General features: G+C 41.1%; 1 protein-coding gene across 14 annotated transcripts in view; it reads left to right on the forward strand.

Annotated features, from left to right (window-relative positions):
* Positions 1–27,220, forward strand: part of Rbm39 (RNA binding motif protein 39) — a 243,187-nt gene that overhangs the window by 20,356 nt on the left and 195,611 nt on the right. For 12 of the 14 annotated variants that reach the window (XM_031926988.2, XM_032601834.1, NM_001142492.1 and 9 more), the window contains 1 exon segment: positions 19,090–19,164. In XM_031926988.2, coding sequence (XP_031782848.1) covers positions 19,090–19,164 — 75 coding nt within the window. 14 annotated transcript variants of the gene reach the window in all.

Here is a 27,220-nt window from a genome sequence, read left to right on the forward strand (position 1 = left end):
ATTGACCATCCGTTGAATTTTTATGATAAAAAAGAGGATTTAAAAAAAAATTTCCAAAACTAAATTTCCACACCTTATGAAAAAATGTATGACAATAAAAAACGATAATATCTATTTGCGGTTAACATTTTAAACCATTTCGATGACTAGTTTTTGAGCTAAAAATCGAAAACTAAAAAATATGGATTTTCTGTGTCGTACGATTACGGGATTAAAAACGCTTTATTTAAGTTAAAATTTTAGGAAAATATCGATCTTATAATCAATCACCTTGGCTAGGTTCTTTTTACAGCTGATGAAACCATTTAGTTTAAAAGATATTAGGATTTAAATTCTTTGTCTCTCGCCCTGTATACCCTGTATAACTGAAAATTACTATTTTCGTTAATCCTTCTCTCGCTAACGAAAGTTCAGAATGTTTAGGGAAAATTCATGATTTTATGAGGTTATGAGTACCCTATGGTATTTAAAATATTGAGGTTTAAATTTTTTCATGAAATTTATACGATTTGATATTGTGTCGGGTGCTCCTTCAGTAAAATAATTAAGATTGAAAGTATTTTAAATATACTGTATATTTAAACAATATTGTATCTATTGGAACTATAAATTTTGTTGGAGGAAGCTACATGCCAAAGAATTGGCAGCGGTTTTTTTAGATAAAACTGAAATCCCTGAATAAAAAACGTTATAAAAAAACGCCTTCACAAAATTAAGAAACATACTGTTTTCCCATTATATTGTAGGAAAAACAAAGAAAATGCGACTTGTTGAATTAAAATCCACTGAGAAGAAGCTGAGATACAGGTGTATACAAACGAACACACAAACTCCAAAAATTACTATTATAAGGCTTTCTTAGGAAGGAAGCAAAAATGTATTATTAACATTTTTGTGTCTAGTTTTCAAAAAATGTTGGGCTAATTAGTTGGTTGCGTAATTTGCAAAGCCACTTGAGACTGCTGTAGTCAGTGATTACATAGAAGTAGTAGAAAAACGGGCGAAACTTGTGTATGACCTATAGTACCGCTAAGTAATCGCATTGATTAGCTGTTTGGTTTTACTCGGTCGAAGTCATAGTTCGATTAGCGAATGTAATCACTCTCTTCCCTTTTGATTTTTTAGGCCAAGACAGCACCTAAGCAAAAATTTAAAATGTTTTAGTATGATGGAAGTTTAATATTTGAATTTGTGTCTATTATTCAGCTGATTATTTTTACGAAATACTAATATTTTCCAACCTCAAAAACTAGAATGTTTCATAATCTGCTTTGCTTCAAATAATACTACTTATCTTTTTAAGAAAGAACATCAATCAAATACAGATGCATACTCAATTGTAAAGTATTTGTTAGAGTTTTGAATACTTTTTAAATATTATAATAAAGAGACCGCGTTCAGTAAAAATGAGCGCGCAAAGCGCGCCTGGATTTTGCTAGTTTTAAAACAATTATTCGGTTTCGGAATCTGTATATTGTACATTTTCTTCAATTTCTGGATCATCGCTTTCATACTTGACTCTCGTCATCAACTGAAAATAATAAATATTTAAATAAACTAAATAAATGATATATACCATTAAAAGCCATAAATCGAAAAATACCTTTCGAATCCTGATTATCCAAAATGAGATATTTTACTAATTGAGGTAACTGTGGCCCTTCAAACCACACAGTCATATTTGCTATCAGTTAAGGTCCATCCAGAATTTTGGGCTCAAATTCAATCATATTCAATAATGTTGCCTTATTCGACAAGTGTGCAATGTAGTGCATTATTGCTTTTTTTGTGTCTCATATCTATACATACTGCCTACTAATTCCTCTATTTTTACAAAAGTTTCGTTGCGCAGCTCCAATCCTTAAAGTTCATGAAGCGCATTTACGTCTACAACATGCCGACTTCTTTATACGCCACATTTGATATAAATTTTTGCAGTTATTTTATGCAAATTTTATGCATATGATTAAATATAATAGACTGGACTTTGGTTGATTAATCTCAATTCTTTTTTATCTGTTATTTCGTTGCAGAACATATCAAACTCGCCTAACCTTTTACTTTTTTAAAAGTTAATTTTTTTTAAGAGATTTCAGTCCTTTTTAGTAATTTCTTTTGAGTATTTCATATTTCTCTTGAAAATAAAATATAAGCATCTTTAGCACCTTTCAACCATGGCTTTTTTTGTAACATTTTTATCACTATGAAATGAAATCACTGATCGCTTTGATACACTACCCTCAAATGATTTCTACATCTAGACACCAAAATCCACGGAGTGCACCACCTAGAGCTTGTCATCGGCCACCCTGTACACCTAGACACCGCCCTCGAATTATTTCTACACCTAGACATAAAAAAACCACGAAGCTCACCACCTAGACCTCGTCATCGGCCACCCCGTACACTTAAACACCGCCCTCGAGTAATGTATTTACCTAGACATAAAAAATTACGGAGAGCACCACCTATACCTCGTCATCGGCCTCACCGCACGAACGAATCTTTTCTTATAAAAAGAATATGAATTGTGCAAATCTAAATTATGCTACTTTTCGCTATAAAAAACAGTGCTACTCTTCGTAGGGAGCGACGATATACACAATACACTATACAAATAATATCGAAACTTGACATAATTAAATATAGCAAAGAAAAGCTTCCACTTGCTAGAATAATTATTTTAAGTAATAATAAATTATATAAGTATTATATACAAAGTCAAAATCTGTTGAATATCTAAAAATTAATGAAATTAAAAAATATATACCCAGTGTTCACATAAAAATTTACATAGAATATTATCGAAAGAAATAAGAAAATTTTACATAATAATCATTATATACAGGGTGGGCCATTTTAATCAAACCAGTCTAATAACTCCTAAATTAAGCCATGAACAGAAAAATTGTTCAGATGAAAGTTGTCCAGGATCAAGGGGGACATCTTTTTGTTCAATTAGTTTTGACCTTGAACTCAAATTTCAAGGTCATTTGAAGGTCAATTTTTTTTTTAATAGGAACCCCTATTTTTGATAGCAGATTCGGAAAGAACAGGAAATTTTACGTCCGAAACAAATCGTAGTTAATGTACTTTTATGATGAATATTCAAACCCAATGTGACAATGACCATGAAAATATTTACCTTGAAAACAAAATAATTCCCTAATTTCAGCGCTACCCAGGAACAACGACGTGGACGTATTAGGATTATGTTCCCTTTGGGGTGCTTTTTTAACATGAGTCCCCTTGCCTCTCACTGGGGTGCTTGTTTACTGTGAGTCCCCTTGCCTCTCACTAGGATGCTTGTTTAACATTCGTTAATAAATTTTTAGTGGTCAAAAGTAAATTTTGAAGTAAACATGATAATTTTAAATATCTGAGTTCTTAATGGGAGTGGGAAATGGAACGTTAAAAATCAATGTTGTCAATTCATTAACGGTCGAAGCAGAGTCAAGTAAAAGTTTAACGTTTCAAAAGCGTAAAAAATGGTTAAACAATAAAGGTAGGATGTTAAAAAATACATTATTTAAGATAAAATATTAAACATCATTTTGCTTTTGTAATATTAAAAAAAAATTTTAATAATTGTATTTGCCAAAGTGCATCATTTCCAGTTTAGATGTTTTTTTTAAAGTTGAATTTCTTTAATCTAATATGAATTGTAACGATTGTTCTCACGCTGTCTTCAATTTAAATCACAATGTCTTAACGTAAGAAAATAAGAAGTTACAAATTTGATTTAAAAATTATACAGTTTGAAAATTTCTCCTTTTTTTGTTGTCACTTTCTTATTTTGGTTTAGTTTCAATTTCAATAAAGAGTGAATGTAAATAAAATAGTTTTTCTTATTATAAACAAAATTTTCAACATGGGCGATTATCAATCCAATGAAATTGTTGAGATGATAATGATCTTAGGCGAAACCCAAAACAATGCCAGAGCCGCGGTGCGAATCTACGCTGAACGATTTCCTCTAAGAAGGCGTCCTACTCACGACACATTACTCAGATTACTTCGAAGAGCTCGTGATGGACATCTTCGTCGTCAACGTAGACACCGCGAATACAACGAAAATGATCCTAATGTTATAGCCGCCTTAGCAGCTGTTCATCTCAATCCACAAATTAGTAGTCGACAAATTGAAAGAGAAATCGGTATACCACGAAGAACAGCATTGAGAATTCTCAATAATCTCCACTATCACGATTACCACATAAGATTAGTTCATGAGCTGAGGCCACGCCATTTTCTAATGCGTATTAACTTTTGCCAGTGGGCTTTAGGAGTTTTACAAAATGATCCAGATTTTTTCAGATTTGTTATGTTTTCTGACGAGGCTATATTTCGTAGTGATGGTCAATTAAATAGGCACAATAGTCACTACTGGTCACCTGTAAATCCCCACTGGTACAGGGCTATTGACCATCAAAACCGATGGAGTTTAATGGTGTGGTGTGGCATCATTAATGGTTACCTGATTGGGCCATATTTTTTCGGTCAAAATGTTAACCAGAATAGCTATTTGGCATTGCTCAGAGATCGACTGCCAGAGCTTTTAGAGGATGTTGACTTTCGGACATTTCGGACGTAAAATTTCCTGTTCTTTCCGAATCAGCTATCAAAAATAGGGGTTCCTATTTAAAAAAAATTGACCTTCAAATGACCTTGAAATTTGAGTTCAAGGTCAAAATTAATTGCACAAAAAGATGTCCCCCTTGATCCTGGACAACTTTCATCTGTACAATTTTTCTGTTCATGGCTTAATTTAGGAGTTATTAGACTGGTTTGATTAAAATGGCCCACCCTGTATATGTATTAAAAAAAATATTGCGTAAAATTTTGCCTAACGTTTTACATTTGCAATAATGCATGTAAAATATTATATGTTTATTTTGTTAATCTAATGCTGGCATCTATTTCAGCGACCACGAAAATCCTCGAGTATCCACGAACAAGCGGTTCCTAGTCGTTTTGGCCAGATTCGAGTAAATTGGCAGTCACGTAACCCATACCGGGACCGCCATCTTGGATTTCGAAAATCTGAGGGTGGATTCGTGTTCAGCGACCCCAGAAACCCCCGAGTATGCATTTTCAAGCCAATCTTGACCAAAATAGAGATTTGCAGCGAAAAAGTGTTAAAAGTTGAGTCAGATTGTGCCACTTCTAGGGGCCATATTGGGTCAAGCATCATAAATTTCCAAAAAGGCCCATCTGATTCCAAAAATATACGTGTATACGAACATTTTAAGCCATTAAATATACTGAAAAATACTTCTAACTTCCTATAGACGATGTCCAGGTGTCAGGATGACCCCCAGGTCGACGTGACATCGTCAACAAAGAAGAGTACCGCTGAAACATAAAGTAAACCAAAAAATACTTTCGAATTCTTGTAGATGATGTCTAGGTGTCTGGATGATCCTTAGGTCAACGCGACATCATCTACAAGCAAGAGCACCACTCAAACATGAAATATACCGAAAAATAGTCCTGACTTCCTGTAGACAATGTCCAAGCGTTAGGATGACCCTTAGGTCGACGCGACATCGTCTACGAGGAAGAGCATCGTATATAAATCAAATGTGCTGATATAAAATTGAATCTTTTGTAGACGATCTCCAGGTTGACACTCTGATCGACAAGGTATCATTCACGAAAAAGAGCATCAGATATACATCAAATTTACCAAAAAAAAGTATGTATATCATATCGTTTGAATAGTCCTTATCATGATTATCCTCAGCATCATGTGATCTGGACAACATCCGAAAATTTTCATTTAGTATTTTTATACATCTAAACTTGTACTATTAGTGTATAAAAAAATTATATTTGTCTGTTTTAAGTAAGAAATAAGTATGTATGTGCGTACGTACGTACGTATATGCGACAATAATTTTTGAAATTATTGTCTGACTTAGTACGACTTCTTCTAAACGTGTCTGTAGCAGATATTGTTGCGTCACAACGCAATTTATGATAAAATAATATAAAAATAATCAAAACAAGCTACACAAAAAATTAGAACACGCGATACACATTTCTGACGGACAAATTCACGCTCCTACGTGACTAATGCAAATTTTTTTATTGACTTCCTGAGACGAAATCTCAGACACCCACAGTTTTTTATACGATCATATTTTGTATTAATCCGATGAAACTGACATTACCACGCGTCTATCGAGCGGCCACCGATTTATGACAGGGACAATTTTTTGCATCGGTCAATGGCCCGCGCTAGACTGGCAGTGCAGCCCTCACACGTGCGCTCAAGATCCACACTTTTCCACGACAAATATAAACCCAACGGACTTTCCTCCCATCCAATCGGCATTCTCCTTTTCCCAACCAATCAGCTTTCTCAAATTCCCTCCAGGATCACCGCAAACTGACCCTTCATGACACTTCAATGTCCAACGATCGCCACTCATTACCGATTGACAGTTGACGAGAACAGATCTGACTTGACAGCAGACGAGAACAGATCTGACTTGACACCAACGAAGTAAAGACACACTAGCAGCTTACTCCGTGCTTCACGCACAAACACAATTAATACTTATAATCTTCACATATTTTGTAATACATCATCTACACTATATTAAAATTTTATATTTGGTCAATTTTGTAAAAACCCTCCAAAACTCGTTAAAAGAAAAAAATTAAATCTATTTTACGGTAGAAATTTTCTCTGAACGTAAATCATTCAGGTTACCGAAAAAAAAATTGTCAAATGTATCAAATTTCAATTTTTGACATGTATTATGATATTTTAATTCTATGTGTTTGTGAATATGAAATGACGCACATGCATATCACAAGATAAAATCTGCAATTTTAGTCGAGATAAATGGGATGCTGCAAATAATTATTTGTGCAGATATACTCCTTTTTTTTAAAGCTATGTGTTTGTGAATATGAAATGACGCACATGTATCTCAGAAGATGAAATCGGCGGTTTTGGTCAATAAAACAGGAATGCTGCAAATAATTGTATTTCGCTGATATGATCTTTCTTTTAAAAATATGTGTTTGTGAATATGAAATGAAGAATGCCGTATGGTTTCATGCATATCACAAAATGTAATCTGCAGTTTTGGTCGAGATCAAAAGAATGCTGCGAATAATTTTTTGTGCAGATATGATCTCTCTTTCAAAGCTATCTGTTTGTGGATATCAGATGACTAATTCTGAATGCATTTATGTATATCACAAAATGTAATCTGCAGTTTTGGTCGAGATCAAAAGAATGCTGCAAATAATTTTTTGTGTAGATATGATCTCTTTTTCAAAGCTATCTGTTTGTGAATATAAAATGACTAATGCTAAAATGCATTCATGTATATCACAAGATGTAATCTGCCGATTTGATCCTGATGGAAGGGATGCTGCGAAGAATTATTTCTGCAGATATGATCCTTTTTTCAAAGCTATGTGTTTGTGAATATGAAATGACAAAAATCGTTATGTAATTATTTTCTTTATATAAAGAGCATTTACATGAGTTTATCAGTAGAGAAAGATAAATTAATATTGAACAATATAAATTTTTTTTATAAACCGTAACTTATAATAGAATAGATGTTTTAAATAAACATTACCATCAATTATATACTTTCATTAATGTATTACATATGTTTACTATAATATTTAAATACATTTTATACAAATTTACTGCACACCCCAAAGCTGATGTGAATTTTCAATATTTTAACGTTTTCATTAATTGTCTATAGTAATTTCTATTGATTAATCTCAATGAGATATCTACTACTAGGTATACTGCTCTTTTAAGTTTACTTCTAAAATACTCTAAAGTTTGTTATAGTTGAAAATTATTTTTTAAATAGTAAAACCGTATCCAAAAATAGATGCATTGAAGTATTCTGCATTCATTCAGCAATCAACAAAGTGTCATTCTAATATTCACAAATAATTTTATCTATTTATTAAATTTTGAAAATTAGCTTTTTGCATGTGTATCGAACCTTATTTCCTAATACAGGGGGCGGGAAATATGCTTAAACGCGGAGCGTGCGTAATAGTGCATTTTACGCACACTATATCGTAATATATTTTAAATACAGTCTTATTTAATAATTTAGATAAGTATTCAATAAAATAATAATAAAATGAATTTATCTTTATATGAGGATATAAAATATGATTTTATATAAAATTACATAATTTTCCATACTTATATTGATCCTTAGTCTGAAATCTTCAGTTTCCATCTGAATATTTCAGACTAAAACATAAGATAACTGAACAAAACAGCAATGTTTAGCTGAAGAATGTCGGAATTCAGACAAAGTCAGCAGTTATTTACAGGTATTATTAGTTTTATTTTTATTTTTTTTTTTTTTAGTTTACTGCGGATGGTACCAGATTTCAACAGTTTTTAACGGTTTCGTTAATTAGATTCTATTATCAAGTAGCGCGGTAGCACCGCGAAGGCGAGTTTGAGAAGCAGACGAAGCCGCGGTGGCCGCGCTACTATTTCCTTTTATGTTGAGGTTCGCATTTTTCATTACAAAGAAATAAATGCATTTCTTCCTTGTCTTTTATATATTATGACTTATATTATGTTTTATTATGCCTAACTATGATTTTCAACAAAAATAGTGATAAAAACTACCTTTGATATAATACACGAGTGTCATTCAGAGAATGCTTAAATCAAATGAAATAATGTTAGGACCGTTAAGTTAGCCGCAACAAGTGTTAGGACCATGAAGTTGGCCGCACAGCTATACACAGATAGATATTGCTTTCTTATCGGTTTACTGCATGCTCGCTCACATGTAGTTTTTAGTGTCTAGGTGTAGAAATAATTCGAAGGCGGTTTCTAGGTGTAGGGGGTGGCCGATGACGAAGTCTAGGTGGTGCGCTCCGTGGTATTTTGTGTCTAGGTGTAAAAATAATTCGAGGGCGTTGTCTAAGTGTGCAGGGTGTCCGATGATTTAGTCTAGGTGGTGCCTTCGTGATTTTTAATGTTGAATATTAATCTTGGAACGAGTGAAAGAACTCAGAGTGAGTTCCAACAAAAGGAAAGGGTTGAGTGAGTGAAGGGTTCTTTTTAATTAACACACACGATTTCGCGGTACACAAAAAGCACTTGCTTTGGCGTAAAAACCCTCACGGTTTAGAGGGAAAAGCTTCAGCAAGTGTAAGCTTTATTGAAAATAAGGAAAGGGAAACTATACAAATAAAAGAAAGAGAACAGTGACTCTAAAAGAGAAAAAACTCAAGTGAAAGAACGCACGCAAACGCAAAGACGCGAGGTACCTTTTCCGCACGCAGAGAGAGCTCTCTTACCGCAAAGACGAACGCAAAAACCGCCGCTGAAGAGGGCGTTGAGCAGGCCTCGTTGTAGTCCGCCGCTGCTTCCGTCCTGGCCTGGAGGTCTGGAAGCCGGGCCTGGGGAGCGAAAGGATGGTCCGCAACCGTGCACCAAGCGCGCCCCGACGTCTCGGGGAGCCAGACGCTTGGCACGAGGGCAACAAGGGGTGTTGCCGCTGTTCGCTCGCCCCGAAGGAGTCACGTAAAACACGTGGACACCTTCGCCAACAAACCTTAAGACTATCGCCTCGAGGCACACTCACACACTCGCACAAATACACACACGCGAACGACGCGATCGCGAATTTTCCGCTAAACACTACCAACACGGCGCAGAACGAGGTGAACAGTGATAGCTCTGAGAAGAACAAGTCACTGGCTCACCGTCAGAAGACAAAAAAAAATCGAAAAGCGTAAGGAAGCCAAACGTGCGAAGCGCTAGGCAGTCCGAACAGGAATCCGCGCGCGCGGGCCCTTCGCGCGCTCGCAAACGGGGCCGGCGGCGCGCAACTCGACGCATGCGCGCGCGCTCTGAACGTCACAACGGAGAGCGAGCAGCGGCGCGAAATTCAAAAAGCCTAAATTTACACCTACACTACTTGAACGAATAAAACGAACTGAACAAATGTCTAGATAAATATATCACACGAAAACGGCGTCTAGGTGTACAGGGCGGCTGATGACAAGGTCTAGTTGGTTCGCTCCGTGGTATTTGGTGTCTAGGTAAATGAGTCATACGAGGACGTCGTCTAGGTGTACAGGGTAGCCGATGACAAAGTTTAGGTGGTGCTCTCCGTGTTTTTTTTTTCGAGATACATACATCATACGAGGACAGCGTCTGAGTGTACAGGGTGGCCGATGGCGAGGTCTAGGTAGTTCGCACTTGGTTTTAGTGTCTAGGTGTAGAAATCATTCGAGGGTAGTGTATCAGAACGATCTGTGATTTCATTTCATAGTGTTAAAAATGTTACAAAAAATCCATGGTTGAAAGGTGCTAAAGATGCTTATATTTTATTTTTAGGAAAAATATGAAATACTAACAAAAATTACTAAAAAGGACTAAAATCTCAAAAAATTAACTTTTAAAAAAGTAAAAGGGTAGGCGAGTTTGATATGTTCTGCAACGAAATAACAGATAAAAAAGAATTGAGATTAATCAACCAAAGTCCAGTCTATTATATTTAATCATAATGAAGCAACAACATTTTTTTTGTTAATAAAGGGCTTACATAACGTAAAGTTAAGTTATATACTGATTAATTAGAAAAACTCTCAAGATATTTATTACGTAACTTGCTATGACCGTTTTATTTCGTTTATTGGTGAACAACTAAAATTTTCTTTTTATGTATTACGTCATAAAAACACCATGAGTACAATTTGACACATTTGACACGTCAAATAATTCAATATCAAGATCGCAATTAATCTGTAAATCGCGAGCGAAGCGAGCGTTTTTTGCTAGTTTTAAACTAAATTTATACGTTTTTGTTGAATAGATGTTATATTATTTTTACACATAAACAGTCGTTCAAGATTAATTCAGCAAAATACATAAGAGGAGATAAACGCACGTTGTCCCCTTGCAACAGATACGATGGTGTTGCGTTTTGGATCACAATGTCGGGAGACGTGCAAGAAAATAAACTAAGAACACTAAAATATGGTTAGACTGATCTTTATGCCTTTTAATTTTATTCGGAGTGTTTGCAAGTATACATCTGTGTCGAAAGAGGCGTTGTTACAGTTAGAAACGGTGAGGTTTTCAACCTTCTTACTCAAGTTATCCGTTTTCTCAATAGCTGACTCCGCTTTCGCAACATCTCTACACATCAGTAGTACGTGCCGACGACTACACCATGGGCATTTTTCCCTCGATTTGCACTTCTGACAGCTATGGTTTTGCCTCAGACAATAAAAGCAAGCTCTCTTCTCCTTCGCTATAGCTTGTCTCGCACTAAGCGACATTTGCTTTGCTTTTTCACAAGTCGCGCTTCCGTGGTTCTCTTAACAGAAAATGCATGCCTCTCGAGGCGCGTCGTTTGCTGTAAGAAGTCCAGCTGCAGTGGCGACACTCGTGTTATTACTCGTACTAGATTTTTTCTTATGAGCTACCTTACTGACCGCTGTTATCGACTTTTGCGGCGTATGGAGGTAAAAACCGCACTTATCCATCGAAATTCTTTCTTCGTTTTGGACCTCGTTTTCTAAGAAGGTCATGAGTTTTTTTAGTCGAGCACTAGCATCTGATGCGCTTTTATTTTGCCTCTGCCATGTGCGCAATATTTGTTTCGGCAGTGAGGACTCAACAAGTGGGAACAACATGGCGGCGCACATAGCCGTCGTGACGCCTAACGATTCGAGCACCTGCAGATGCGTCTCCAACTTGTCGTAAACGCTGACAAGTTCTCCCTTTGCTTGAGTGTGGTATTGAACTTTGTCCTTCTTGGCCATAATCGTGTCTTCGTGAATCTTACGAAATGTGCTCCCAAACTTTAACCACTCCTTTGGATCGCCGTCAAACTTTCTCAGTTCAATTTTCGGAAGCTTGTAGTTTCGGAAATCGTCGACCGTTGTGGACGACCGTCCGCCATTTTCTGCATCAATCGGTGGCGTGTCTTGCATGAGTCGATGGAAGGTAAATCTTGCTAACATGAGTTTAGATTCGTAGTCGATCAGCGCCCTCCATTTCTTGCATGCTGTCAGCTTCTTCTTTGTTGGCATCTAGGAGCGCTGAGATTATCTTTGTTTGAGTTTTGTCTAACTCCTTCAGCTTCTCTTTTAATAGAGTAAACGTGGCTTGAACAACTGCTTTGTCTGAATCTTGTTTCTCTGTTTCAGCATCGAAGCTTGTGAGGGTTTTCGTAAATGCTTTTCTTTGAGCAGCTCAATTTTTTGAGCTTCTCTATGATTCTTGCGTTTTTCTATCCCTTTTTGCGCAGCCTCGTATATCCAAGCAACTATCACAAAAGAGTCCTGTCACACGGTCGCCAGAATGTTGCGTTTTGGATCAAAATGTCGGAAGACGTGGAATTAATAAACCAAGAACATAAAAATATGGTTAGACATCTTTATTTCCACAAGCGATGCTTACTCGTCGGGAGTCAGATGGAAACTGCCGTGTACAGAAAAAATAGGGAACGGTCACGCCGTGGATAGAGGAGTTACCCTTTTAACTGACGCGAGCGCTGAGATCAAAATACAATTACGATATTATGAAATGGAAATTAAATGAATTTTTTACAGATGGCCTCAAAATTCCTTATCGACTTTACTCCGATCATTCCGCCCACTTCAACGGAAGCTTGGCCATTTTCACTGTTTGCACTTTTTCTTCACCCTAATACGCCTATTCGTCTCCACTATTTGTGTGATATCGAACGATTCGGCCTAATGGGAGCTGCAAAAGCATTTCTGACCTCGGAATCGCATAAAAATTCGTAATCGATTTTTTGTTGATCACTTCACCCACTGAAGCAGGAACTTGGCCATTCTAGCTGTTCTACTTACTCTTCACCGCGATTCGCTCATACATGTCTTTTTTTCTTTAACTCGTCCAACTTGTTGCACAAAGTCATATTAAGCTACACATAAATCAGAAAATACAAATTGAATAATTTATAACAGTTTTCGCGAATCAATCGCCGTCAGCTCAAAAGGAGAGCTACGGACAAGGAGTGGATAGTAAATAGAGAAATCGGACAAAACACGTTGCATCTTCTCAACAAATTTCAGCAATAAAACTAAGCAGTTCCCAGCTGCCATGGAAACACGTTGCGTTTCTGTACGGCTTAACCTGCGATAGATCGTCGCAAAGCTGGAAGCAGCAAGTTTATAGGAATATCTCTCATATGCACGAGCGAACAAATGTCTGCTTTGAGTAAATTAAAGGGGCTCTCCGTGTGCCTGTGCGCTGCTGCACTTGGCAGGAGAAGATTCTCGATGCGGAAACTGCAACAGATGTCTACGTAGCTTAGAATGAGGAGCAGTGTCTCATGACGACTTCGTATTAGGCGATAGCTCTAGACTAATTGGCTCGCGCACGACCAGACTGCTACGTCCATACCAGAGCACTGACATGGATAGGGGAGGCAAGCTAGCTTCGCACGTGTCTGCTCTACGCATTAGGGCCTGGCACCTTGAATTTTATTTTTTATAGGTATGGGTGTGGGCAGCAAACTGCGGCAGCGATCGTTCGGCAGCGTAGCCACGTTTACTTTCTCGCTTCAGGCTCTCTCTCTCTCTCTCTCTCTCTCTCTCTCTCTCTCTCTCTCCGCTCTGTCGCACGTGAGTACAACAGTCTGCTTTGCTCTGCTTACTTTTCTAAGATCTATTACTGCCGCACGCTGCCTTCGGGTCTATTGTTTTGTAGTTTGTTGCATGCGCCTTTCTGCAACCTTCATCGTGAGATAATAATCACTGGAGGCTGCAACTTCTTTCAACGCTAATTTCTTGCTCCAACATCACCTGCTGTAACCTAACCTGCAAACTCGCACGGCTTTTCTCCTTGCTGCACGGCGTCTATTTCTTCTCAAAGCGATCCACGTGGAGCCACCTGTCGGGTACACGGAACACCACCACCAACATCATCAATCACTGGTCGGTCAATTCTCACCTCTCTCGATTAGCACCCAAAAAACCACGCAGACGAGAGCTCAAACAACAGCAGCGGCAGCAGCAGCAAATAGGTCAGCCAAGGGCACGCATGGAACGGGCGCGCACAAACAGAACAACTCGGCACCTCCTTCTCTTGCGGGCTCCAGAACCCAGTCGCCTGCAAGAACACAGGTTTCGTTCATCGAAACGTCCCTTAAGGACATATTCGCGGCGCTGGATGACATTAGGAAGATTCAGAATGAGGCCCTTCAGGCACAAAACACAATGTCTGAAAGGGTCTCAAGAATCGAGAGTAGGCTTGGCCCTCTTGAAAGCTGCCTCAAAGCCCTTGACGGCTTGCCTGCTCTCAAGACTCGACTAACCAATATCGAGTCCTCCATCTCCGAGCTGCAGGCTCAATATCAAGAGCTGTCGTCAAGGAGTCCCGCAGAGCAGCACAACATCAGCAGTGCTCCTGCCTCCGAGGAGATCAACAACCTCCGCAGTGAACTGGCTGAGGTTAAGAGGAAGCAGGAGCGCTCTGCGAATAATGTGGTGGTGATCTCCGGCCTAGCCTACTCCCAGGAGACGTCACTGCATCTCCTGGCCTTTATCGTCTTGGCTGCACTGGACCCCACGGTACTAAGGCGGGATGTTGCAACCGTCAGAACCATGGGGAGACTCGACGCTAACACCATCAACGCCCAAGGTGACAGTAGATTTCCACCCCTAGCTGTCACTCTCTCCTCCAGTGCGCTGGCCCGCTCCATCATAGTGGCCAAAGCCAGGAAGCGTAAACTTCATACCAGCGAACTCGATGATGCACTACTGGAGGAAGCGAAAGCTCTCTACCCAGATCACCAGGGACTTCAACATTAACGAGCTGCTTCCTCCAGACACCCATAAGTTGCGCATCAAGACCAGGCTTGAGGCGAAGAGGAGAAAAGGTTGCCGTTCCTTCGTGAGGGATGGGAGAATTTACATCCGTTCTGGCGAGGACAGTGAGCGGGCCACTATCATCTCCACCGATAGTGAACTTGAGGCTTTTTTGGCCCGAACGCCGCCAACAGCCAGCATGGACATCACACACTAAGACACACACCTATCATCCCGCCAAAACCACCATCTAAATCATTCATCTCATCGACATCTGCCTCCAAGGTGTCTCTGTCTGAGGGTCTTAGGGTCTGTCATTTCAATGCGAACTCCCTTACGGGTCACATTGAGATGATCAGGTTCTTCTTGTCCACTCGTCCCCCCTTTCACGTAGTGGCTGTAACTGAGACCTGGCTGAGTGACAAGATACTATCCATCCCTTCACTGGATGATTACACTTTGTACAGACGGGACAGAAACAGGAACGGTGGAGGTGTGGCCCTCTACATTCATCATTCACTGACTGCTAGCGTTATCTCGTCATCTGACGGCGAATGGTCGGGCAAGCCGGGTAAGCCAGAGTATCTTTTTTGTGAAATCACATCTAAGGGAATATCGCCCATCTTCGTGGGAGTTGTGTATCGCCCTCCTCACTCGCCCTTTATCCAGGGATCTAACTTCATCGAACAACTAACAATGCATATGCACAACTACTCCACAAAGGTCATCATGGGAGATTTCAATGCTGATCAGCTTTCCTCATCTGAAGACGCAAATTTCATCAGGGCTTTCATTGATGAGAACTCCCTTATTTCTGTACCATATGGTGCAACCCATCACAGACAGGACTCTGACACCTGGCTTGACCTATGCTTGATTGATGAGCAGGATCGCCTGCTCTCACACTGGAAGACTGACAGTCCTTTCATCAACGGACATGACCTGATCACGGCCACACTCGACGTACAGATTCCACGCCACGTACCTACTACATACTCTTACAGAAACTACAAAGGAATCTGTGCTGAGAAGCTAAGGGACTTCCTTAGCGCATGTGACTGGTCATCCTTCACCACGCCATCACTTGACGAATGCATCACCACTCTTAACACCAACATCTCGAACGTCATAAATCATCTCGCCCCATTAAAGACCGTGACACCTGGACGTAAACGTCACCCGTGGTTTACCACTGCTCTTCGTGACCTTTTAACTGAAAGGAACAGACTCTACAGACGTTTTCGCAGAAGTCTTTTACCGTGGGACCTATACTTATATAGAATCGCGCGGGACGACGCTCATAAACGGATTGAGGAGGCCAGGTTGAATTACTACTATTCACGCCTGTCCTCCTTGACCGACGTTGCAGAGATCTGGAGAGAGCTTGGGAATCTTGGTATTACTACTTCTAAAACTCCTTCACCTGCTCGGTTCTCTCCGGATGCTCTCAACGAACACTTTAGCTCCATCTCAAATGACCCTCAAGCTCCATCTGTTGAGGAGTATCTGCGAACCCTGGAGAGTCTGGACCTCCCTGAACACTTCATCTTCAGGGAAATCACAGAATCGGACGTGTCGGCTGCAGTAACACACTTTAACACCCAGGTCAGAGGAAGTGATGGCATCCCACAGGTTGTAGTTTCTAAAGCACTGCCAATACTCGCTCCCTTACTCTGTCAAATTTTCAACCTGTCTCTGAGCGAGGCACGCTTTCCCTCCGCCTGGAAATCATCGCTCGTAAGAGCACTAAATAAAGTCAACTCTCCAACAGCTGTAACTGACTACCGTCCGATCTCTCTACTCTGTTTCCTGTCCAAGGCGCTGGAGTGGCTGGTGCACAAGCAAATTTCTGAATATCTTGAAACAAGGCTTTACCTTGACAACTTCCAAACTGGCTTTCGTACTGGCCACAGCACGCAGTCTGGCTTGATTAAGCTGACTGATGATGTCAGGCTTGGGATGGACAGGAAGAAAGTCACTCTGCTACTTCTATTTGACTTCAGCAAGGCGTTTGATACAGTGTGTCACGTCAGGCTGCTCGGAAAGCTATCCTCTTTCGGCTTCTCCAAGCAGGTCATCCGCTGGCTTGCATCTTACCTTTCCGGAAGAGAACAGGCCGTCATTGGTGACAACAACGAACTCTCAACATTCCTATCACTAAACACCGGTGTCCCACAGGGGACAGTTTTGGGCCCCTTGTTGTTCGCGTTGTACATCAATGACATTGGCTTCTGCCTTGATTCAGATGTATCCCATCTAATCTACGCGGATGATTTGCAAATCTACTGCCAATGCCCCCTTGAGGAGCTCGACTCCTGTTCTGTCAGGATGAGTGCTAACGCCGAGAGGACAATGGGCTGGGCAGCACTAAATAGGCTTAGGCTGAATGTCAGTAAGACTTTTGCTCACTCTTTAATGTATCGTCTCTACTTTTTTCGGAAGTGCACTAACTTCAGATTGCGCCAACATTTAGTGCAAGCACTCCTGTTTCCCATCATCGACTACTGTTCACTGGCTTACTGTGACCTGACGCAAGAACTCGACCTGAAGCTTCAGAGGCTTGTCAACACGGGGATCCGTTATATCTACGGTGTAAGGAGGGACGAGCACATCTCCCCTTATAGGCGTGAGTTACAATGGCTTACCACCGCCGGACGTAGGAAATACTTTATGGCATGTTTTCTTAGAAAAATCTTTAACACCTCAGTACCCTCTTACTTATTAGCCTATTTTGATTTCCACGTCGCGCTGAGGCCTGTGAGGGGTGAGGTGACCCCCCTGGACATCCCGCCCTTCAAGACGGAGACGCTGAAGAACTCATTTTTCATCAGCGCTTCCTACCTCTGGAACAGCCTTCCATCTCACCTACGTAACGCCCTGTCCATATCACACTTTAAACAGGCGGCTAAAAATCACTTCTTCAATTTGGAAAATACACAAACATGACGCAAACATTTCATCTCATGAACACACTTTCATCTCATCTCACTTAATTCCATTACTCACTATCACACTTACACCCTGACACAACAATTATTATCTTTATTTCACCAAACTACTATAATGTATATGTACAACATAATGTACAACAATAAAACCAATCTAAATCTAAATCTAAATCTAAATCTCTCTGAGTTTATCTTGTCGAGCGCGTTTCTCTCTCGGCATGCTCGCATCTCGCGCTGCAGTCACCAGTTACTATTCATCCTCAACAGCCTACGCATCAATCTCGTGAGGCAAGAAGTTTGGTATATCACTAACTAACAATCATCTCATGATATTCTAACAACCCAACAAGTGTTATTTGCAGCAACTAATTACTATTTCGTGACATAGTAAGATTCTACGGGATTCACATATATTTATTTTGAATAATTTCGTCAGCGCTGTATTTGAATAATTTTTTCCTTTTGTGTAAATATTTTATATTTCTTCCTAATTGAATCACACACTCTGCTTAAATTGTCAAGTAGAATGAAGGGATGTGAAAATACATATATTGTTATGATCGTAGTATCTATTCGGATTTATTCTATCAATAAATAAAATGAAATAAAGGCTTCATGCTATAATCATTCAATATATAATTATAAATATACGAATTTTTATTTACCCGACACCATCAATCCTCACTCTGTACCATAGGTAATCACATAATTATTATAATTTAGTTATTTAAATATTAATTATTTTAGTATATTTTTTGCTTGATTAAACTTAGCTTTTAGTTATTGCAATTAAGAAATACTCATGATTAATTTCCTATATGATCAAGTATTTTGCCTAGATCAGAAATCTAAGTTCGAGCAAAAAATAAGAACTTCCAAGACCTCCCTTTTATAGCCCTTTCATTTCAGCGCAACAGTGCCAAAGAGTTCGGATTGTTTGCTGAGATTGTAGATATAGTAGACTTTTTGGTCTCTTTTTCGAACAGAAAGCTTAAATTGGTTGCTTTGTGCGAGAAACGGCAACAAATTCTCGCGGCTTCGATTTCCAAGAGGCTAGAAAAAAAGTCGTTTCTGCATATCCATGCGTACGTCATTATTACATTCAAAATTGATTATTTTTATAGTTTATTTTAATCGTTACGTAATATAATAATAATTTATTTTAATCATTACATTTTATTATTTAAAATTGAATTTTAAATCCGTAATCGCTTACGAACAAGCGTAAGCAAACAATTAATTGCATGTTGCTTGTATAAATTTAATTCAGGATATTAAGAAAGCATAAGCAATATTACAAATTAGTTATGTTATTTTTCAGGCTTCTTATAAAAAAAAAATTATGGCAGAAGATTTAGATGTCGAAGAAATGTTAGAAGCACCTTATAGAAAAGGGGTAAGATAAATGTGACTTGCATCAATTACAATTCTTTAATATATTGTACCAAGTGTGTAAAGCGAGCGTTTTTTATAGTGTGGAGTTTGAAGTACGAGTCATAGGAAAGCTTGATTTTTTTCAGAAAGTACCAATATTTTTATCTCCGAATTCTAAAAGTGCGGACAATTTCGCACTTTAAACAAACTAGTCAATTTAAAAAAATTAAAAAGATTTTTAACACCAAGCATACTGTTTTCTGCGTTTCATCATCATTATTAAACTGAAGGTCCACTTGGCATCCTCTCGATATTCTACAACTTTTGTTGGATTCGGGAATTACGTTGATGGGGGTTTCAACCTTGGTAGATCTTTGATACCCGAACCAAACAAACCATTCTGAATATAAAATTTACCGTTATTTTCATTCCCGCAATAAAAAAAGGTTCCTATTAAATACATCAAAGTAGAACTTTAAATGACCTTAAAAATCCAGTTCAAGGTTAAATCCAAGGTTACTTTGGGGATTCGAAGTGGATTGCTGCTCAAATTGGATTAGGACTTTCCCTGACAAGTTATATGCAGTGGGCATTTGAATTGGGTCACTTTGTATACATGAGCGCGAGTGTAATTTTTTATTTTTGTTTTGCTTCCTCCTAGAGAAAGCTTTGTAATGGTAAAATTTTCAGTTTCGCTAAAACTTCGTAGAAACGCATTTGGAGGTGTTTAGAGTTCGAATTATGCGTTTTTAGAAAATGTCTGTGCGGATGAGTGTGTGTGTTTTTTTTTATTTTTTTTTATTTTTTGTTTTTTCAAAAAAGTCGGATTCACACCGACTAAACCCATCCTTTTTACCCATCCTTTGTTGAAAAACACCCAACTGTACCAAGGAACGCCCTCTTTGCCTTTATCGACCCTCGGTAAAAGCGCATAGTGACCTTCGTCTAGCTACATTTTTATTCCGCTGTTTCGCCTTATCTTTGCATTATTTTCTCTTCGTCATTTCTAACCTTCTTGAGGATAGTCCTTACGTAGTTGTTTACTGCGTTCCAGCCATCCTCCGACGTCAACATAATTGTCATCATTGACTCAGGTGACACTCTGGTCTGGAGATAACACTCGAGTTCTTCTCGCTCCATTTGGTATCGCGATAGTCACAGAGAACATGCTCCGCATTTTCGTTAGCGTCCAAACAAGCTGGGCAGTTCGGACTGTTGTCTAATTTAAATCGGTGCAGATAAGCCCGAAAGCATCCGTGCCCAGTTAAAAACTGTGTCAGGTAGTAATTGACCTCCCCATGTTCTCTTTTAGTCCAATCCTCTTTTTGTTCATCGCCCTTTGTCACTAACATCCCACCTTGTTTGCCATTCGGCCATTGTCTTCTTTCTTGCTGCATCTCAGATCTCCTTCTGAGTTTTGTCACTTGTTCTTATTTTAGTTTGGAATACTTCCTTACTTTCTATCGCCAATAGGTCAATCGGCGGCATACCAGCAATAATGCACACCGCATTGTCCGACATTGTACGGTAAGGGGACGCCACTCTTACTGCACTTTATATGTACACAGTGTTTAGCATTCGGGCATACAATTTCACCCGCATCGCATCTGCCCATATTGGGGCTCCATATAGCATTATCGATGTGGTTACACTAGCTAAGAGTAACCTTCGCTTCTGAGTTGGGCCTCCTACATTTGGCATCAATCGTGATAGAGCAGCGCCGACTTTTGCTGCTTTATCGCTGACTATTTCCAAATGTTGTTTGAAAGTTAGTCTTGCATCGATGGTGATGCCCAAGTACTTGATAGTTGGTTGAGAAGCTATCTCATGTCCATCTACCGTCAGTTTAATTTCTTCTATCTTCCTCCTACTATAGATAAGAATAACTTCCGTTTTGTGGCTGGCTAGTTCTAGACCCGTCTCCGTTAGCCATCCGTGTATTATACGGGTCGCCTCTTCCGCTATTTCTGTCACCTCTTCTTTGCGTTTCTCATGACTGTTGCTCCTTCAGATAATTGTAGGCTTAGTACCCCATCGTACATGATGTTCCACGTCAGTGGGCCAAGCACTGACCCTTGAGGTACGCCTGCTGTAACTTTATAGGTCTTGGTACCGTCCTCCGTGTCATATAATAGGATTCTGTCCTTCAAATAGTCGGACATCATTCTTCTTATATATAAGGGCACATCCTGTTTCCGGAGTGCTTCGTGTATTTCACTCCATTTAGCCGAATTGAATGCATTTTTGACATCCAATGTTGGGACATCCAACTATTCGCAGTACTTCTTTGTTTCTCCCTTCCATCTTTTCCCCTCTATCGCTGTTTGCGCAGTGTCGATCAATAGGCTGACTGCGTCCAGGGTTGAACGATTCTTCCTAAAGCCATATTGGTGTTCCGCTAATCCACCTTTTCCTTCTATAAAATGATCCATTCTGACGCAGATTATGCGTTCCAGGGTAAGATCTTACCCTGGGTGTCCAACATGCAGAGCGGTCAATCCAATATTGAGCTTCAATCCAATATTGGGAATGCCATCCGGCCCTGGGGCCTTGTAGTTTCCTACCCTTCTGCAGGCGGCTAATAATTCGTTAATCGTGATCGGTGGAACAGCCTCTTCATTCGCACCTCTTTCGATGAAACTTGGCTCTTCCAGTTGCCTGGGGAACAGCGTGGTCACTACCCGGTGTACTAGTTCCTGGCATTTTGGAGGGGGTACGTAGCTTTAATCTTCTTCATTACTATTTTGTAAGGTCGACCCCAAGGGTCCTGTTCGACCTCATCCTGTAGTTCTTTAAGGCATCGTCGCTTGTTTTCGCGGATTGTCTTCTTAAGCTTCCTTTTAGCGTCCTTCATTTCTTGTCCGCGGGTATCTACTATTTCCTGGCCTCTTCTGGTTTTATAGTATTTCTCGTTTGCCCATTGTTCTCTTCTTCTGGTCCGGTGACACTCGCTGCGCGCACTCTCAACCTCTGTCCCACCAATATACTGGTGGTCGTCTACAATTGGGCACTCTTCTCGGCATGGCCGCATCACTGGCTCGCGTGATATTACCCATCACCCGTTCCGCCTTGCTGTTCGCCGTCCCCGAGAGTTGCAATTCTTCCAGTGCCAGTAGGAACATCTCCTTATCATAATTCTTCGTTTTCCAACCGACTCTGTTTGTCCTTGTACACGCGCTGGGTCTCTACTCTGATATTCTTACCTTTATTATTATGGCCTGGTGATCACTATTTGTGTAGTGTTCACTCACGGTCCACTTATCAATTCAGTTAATAAGGAAACTACTACCAAAGGTCAGGTCTACAATAGATCCTGCGTCTCCTCTTCTAAAGGTGTTATCCTGATTAACTAACACCAAGCCTAGGAGAGTAGTTGCTTCTAGCAGTACTCGTCCTCTTTGGTTAGTCCTTTGACTGTCCTACTCTACGGCCTATGCGTTAAAATCGCCTGCGATAATTACTGGCTTGCTTCCCGCAATATCCTGCACGAGTCGATCTAAATGCCACTCGAACTGTTCAATCGGTGCGTTAGGCGAAGCATAGCAACTGTATACGTGTATTCCTGCTATCTTTGCACGAACAAATCCTTTCTCGCTGGTCAACATTTTTTCCTGGATTGCCGCGTTCCCACATGCCCAGATCGCTGCTCTGCCAGTGTCGTCTGTTTCCCACGATATCTCGTCCAGAGCCCTGTATGGTTCACATATAATGGCTACGTCGACCTCTGTCTCATGAACGTACTGGTTAAGTTAATCCTGTGCTGTCTCGCAGTGATTCAAGTTCAACTGCACTATCTTCATTATCTTCGTCATGTGCACGTACTGTGCAGTTTTTGCCGATATGTCCAAATCTTAGACATTTATAGAAGCGAAGTGGACGTGCATTCCGCTTTATCTCTCGTATTCTGCATACTACTCAGCCTATCCTGATTTTCTGCTTTGCGATCATCTGCTGAGCCATTTTTGCTGGCATTTGAATAACCGCCGTCTGCGTATCGCCATATGCCTTGCACACAGACTTTACTGTCGTTTCCTCCACTGCATTGAAGCCGCTAACTTGAAACTCCCTCCGTAGCGCTTCCACGATGTCCTCCTTAGTGTTTAGAACATCAAGATCCTTTACTTTAAAGACCTCTACATCTTGTAGGATTCTTACGGTGACACCCTCTTTTAGCACTTCTTGCATCGCTATCGAAGTTCCGTTGCCTTCCCTTCCGATGAACGTTGGAGTTCCAAAAGTAAGTCACCAACCGCCGTTTTGCGTATCCTATTTATGCTATCCCCTAGCATCCTTAGTTTTGGGTTTGCTTTGATCTTTTGCAAGATATCAGCGTATGAATTCCCGTCGGTAGCTTTTATGATTAGAGCCTCCGGTCGGGTTAGTCTTACCCTTGGCGACTTAGATTTTCTAGTGCCTTCCTGATCTACAACACCATTGTTAATTTTATCATCTTCTTTTTCCTATTTCTTCTTTTTCTTTCTTGTTTCCACCCTCTCCCAGGGTGGTAATGTCCCTGTTGTGGGCGGTGGGCACTGAGTAGTACTGAAAGTCGTCGCTAGTGGCGCACTCTGACAATGCTTCGGCGTCTTGTCCTCTTCTTTTCTTTTCTTATTGGTCTCGTTCTGTGTAGGAGACCGTTCCTTCCTATTCCTTGGCGTTTCTACCTCCCGTTTTTCTTCTGAGGTCAGCGAGGTCCGTGAGCTATTTGACATCATCAGTCCAAAGCTAGACTTGGTCTTGCTCGATGCTTCTCTTACGCTGATGAGCCGTTTCCAGAAAGACATGACCTTCCTCATGTCATCCTTAACACTTGTGAATATTTTCGGCTGGACCTACTCTTGTCCAGATGGTTCTGAATCTGGTCCATCAACTCTTCTTCCGCACGATCTGCTGTCTGAATTTTAGATCATACCTCGTGCATTCCCCTGTTTATCCTGATGCGTCACATGAGGCTATTCTCCCTTTGAGGGCCGAGTGACCCACCTCTATAACCTCCTATCTTGTTTGAGTTAATTGGCTCCCCCCATCATCCATGGAGCCTGCATCGGCCACCGGGGCTTTCACCCGATCGGAACCAACGTCGGGAGTGGGCTGTGAAGCTTGACCCGCTTGGAGCAGTGTAATAATTAAGTCACTGTCCATGATTGATTTATATTCGGGGTTTCTTCTCCTATCCTGTATCCTAGGAAGGAGCCCTTCAACAAGGTGCTGTCATTCGGGCCAGAACCGGATTAGCGGAGTTGTGTGTGTGTGTGTGTGTGTGTGTGTGTGTGTGTTTATGTACATATACCGTTATGATTCTGGAACCGCGCGACCGATCGTAATAAAATTTGACATGCATAAATGTTTTATGATTCTGACCATATGATGGCCATATTATAGCCATTTTTTGATTTTTGAAAAAATATATTTATTTTTTGATGATATGATTCATACAATATATTTAACAATAGTGTATCTAAAAGAGCATTAAATTGCCTACTTTTTCCCGCAAGATTTTTCAGATTGACCGTTCCGTTCATTTGTATGATGAAAAAGATGATTAAAAAAAAATAATAATTAATATTTCTAAAATTAAATTGTCGAACCTTTTAAATAAATTTATAACAATAAATAATGATAATATCTATTTGCTGTAAAAATTTTAAACCATTTTGATGAGTAGTTTTCGAGCTAAAAATCAAAAACTAAAAAATATGGATTTTTTATGTTGTAGGATTACAAGAGTAAATAGTACATTGTGCAACAAGGGGCGAAAATGAGCTTTTCCAAGCGAGGTTGATGTTTGAGCACGAGTGTGAATCGAGGGCGCCGTAGGCCTCTCTATATATATATAGTAACGGGGTTTTCTAATGCGTCGAACGCGATAGCCGACGCTTCACCGAGAGTGCGACTCTCACTCTTTCTTCGCGGCCAATTTAGAGAATTGTTCGGACTTGCACCGCACCGGTTACGGGGTTTCCCGTGAGCCTCGAACTGGGTAGCTGGGATTAGACTGAATAAGAACACGGGAATGTTAACAACAGAATGATAAACTATATTGAACTCAACTATAAACATGAATACAAAACGCGTCGCCCGAAGCGACGGCGTATAATACGGGCACGAGAGAAGCACGGTGGCCGCGAGTAATGGTCAGTGACGATTCGCGCGAGCTTTTTCCCGGTAAACACACGCGAGACTTACCCTGGTGCGAGGAGTCGGTCTCTCGGCGTCCTTCCAGGTTCCTTCCGGCGCTTTCCTTGCAGATTCCTCTTGGACACGGGTCGGATCCGTCCCACTAGCGGACTTCTTGCGGTTTTGGAGATGATCTCCTTTCTCGCGCGCTGGTAGCGAAAGTCTGCTGCTTCTATTATTCGACGTGCTCGAGTTCCCTCTCGACCTGCCTCTCCTTCGTCTTTCGTCGGTACAGCCGTCCGACGGCGTCGTCTGCCGGCCTAACCTGGTTTCTCGCGACGAACAAGCGCGCGACAATATAATATCTTGCCGCTCGTTACACCTCCCTTCCAGACGGTGCGTAGGTCACGAAGCAGCTCTACTCCATACGTCGCGAGGCGTACATGTTCTCTACCTTTCATTTAAAACCATTTCTACTCCTACGACGGTTATTCCCAATTTTTAACGGCGAGGCTGCTGCCGCGCGGTATGTCCGCACGACTTCCAAACGCGTCCCTCCCTTGCGCGCTTTTCAAGGCCGCATGGTTTAGGCGGGTCGCGCATCACCATGCTTTCTTCGATGTCCCTTGGTGGTCGAGTCACGTCTTCTTCTAGGGGTTGGATGTTGATGTTGCTTTGGAGTGGTTCTCGTCTTTCCGTCTTCTCTGTGGAGACGGCTGATGTCAGTTCTGGCCTATGGTGTCTGCCAGCTTCGTATCTTCCGCGAGGTTGGCACGGTGGCCGTAGTTCATTGCCCCCTCGGGGCCTTGCACCCTCGCCCTCTACAGGAGCTTATCGCCAATCGTAGATCCGAGTCACAAGCATTTGACTCGAGCTTTCCATCAGCTGTTCTGTGGTATCTTCGGCTCTTCAGGGTCCGTGGCTTTCTTTATGACCCTGCCAGGCGCCTTGTGCTGATGCTCACACATGCCTGTTAAATTTCTTTCCTGGCCGACCGGGATAGTCGCGCAGCGGACCGTTGTGCACTACCGTCTGTCTCCTCCGCTTCCCTTCCTTTGTTAGAAAGTATCGCATCGAATGTGTCGGATGCGCCAAGCTCGTCGTGTCTCGATCCCGAAACTTCGCTCGCCGTGCGCCTACCGTGGACGCACGATATTCTGGGGTCTGCAGCCCCCTCTGCCTCATGGATCTTCTGTTTTGCAGCCTTGGCGAACGTCGAGCTTGCGCTCTGACTCACCGTTGCTGCCGAGGCTCCGAAATTCTCCCGACGCGTGGCGATTTTCTATACGCGCATTCTCCTTTGCTAGGATCCAGCCAGCTCTGTGGTTTTGACGATAATCGGGCTTGTGCTCCAACTCGCCGTTGTTGCCTTCGGGGTTCTGTTGTCTATACGTGTGATGATTTTTTTCACGCGTTTCCCCCTCTTCCCAGCTTCTTTTATTCTCCTTTTATCACAGAATATGTCCCTCATCTGCGCTTGGGCCACTCTGCAGTCGGTAAGCGGGCCGGGTGCTGTTCTCTGAACTCGCTTAATCTGCTCTGCGAGTTGTGGACTTCCGTTCGACCCGATGAATGCGTTGCTTTCTAACCTCACTGATTTGAAGTCTGCTGGCTGATGTGCTCCTGGGCTGGCACTCTGCTGGTATCCTCGTCACGTCCGCTGCAAAGTGCGGTGGTCGGCACTCGCCTTTAGTGTGTTTAGTCATGTGCGGAACTGCACTGGCCCCTGCCGCCTATGCCTGATTCTTTGGAGCGTCGTCCCCCAGCCGACATCTTTCTCTGCGCCGTCTCCCCTGTAGCGCTCGGCCCTTGTCCTTGAGCAACCTTCTCCTCGGTCTCGTCTGAGTGTTTTCTTCTCCTCGCTGATGCAGCTTGTCCCCCTCAGCGTTAGTCATCCTTCTGGATTTCTTCTGCTCTTGTGCGATTTTACGAGTGTCTCTACATATCCGAGATAGTGTGTG

Source organism: Nasonia vitripennis (genome assembly GCF_009193385.2).
Source record: "Nasonia vitripennis strain AsymCx chromosome 3 unlocalized genomic scaffold, Nvit_psr_1.1 chr3_random0008, whole genome shotgun sequence".
Classification (NCBI taxonomy): Eukaryota; Metazoa; Arthropoda; class Insecta; order Hymenoptera; family Pteromalidae; genus Nasonia; species Nasonia vitripennis.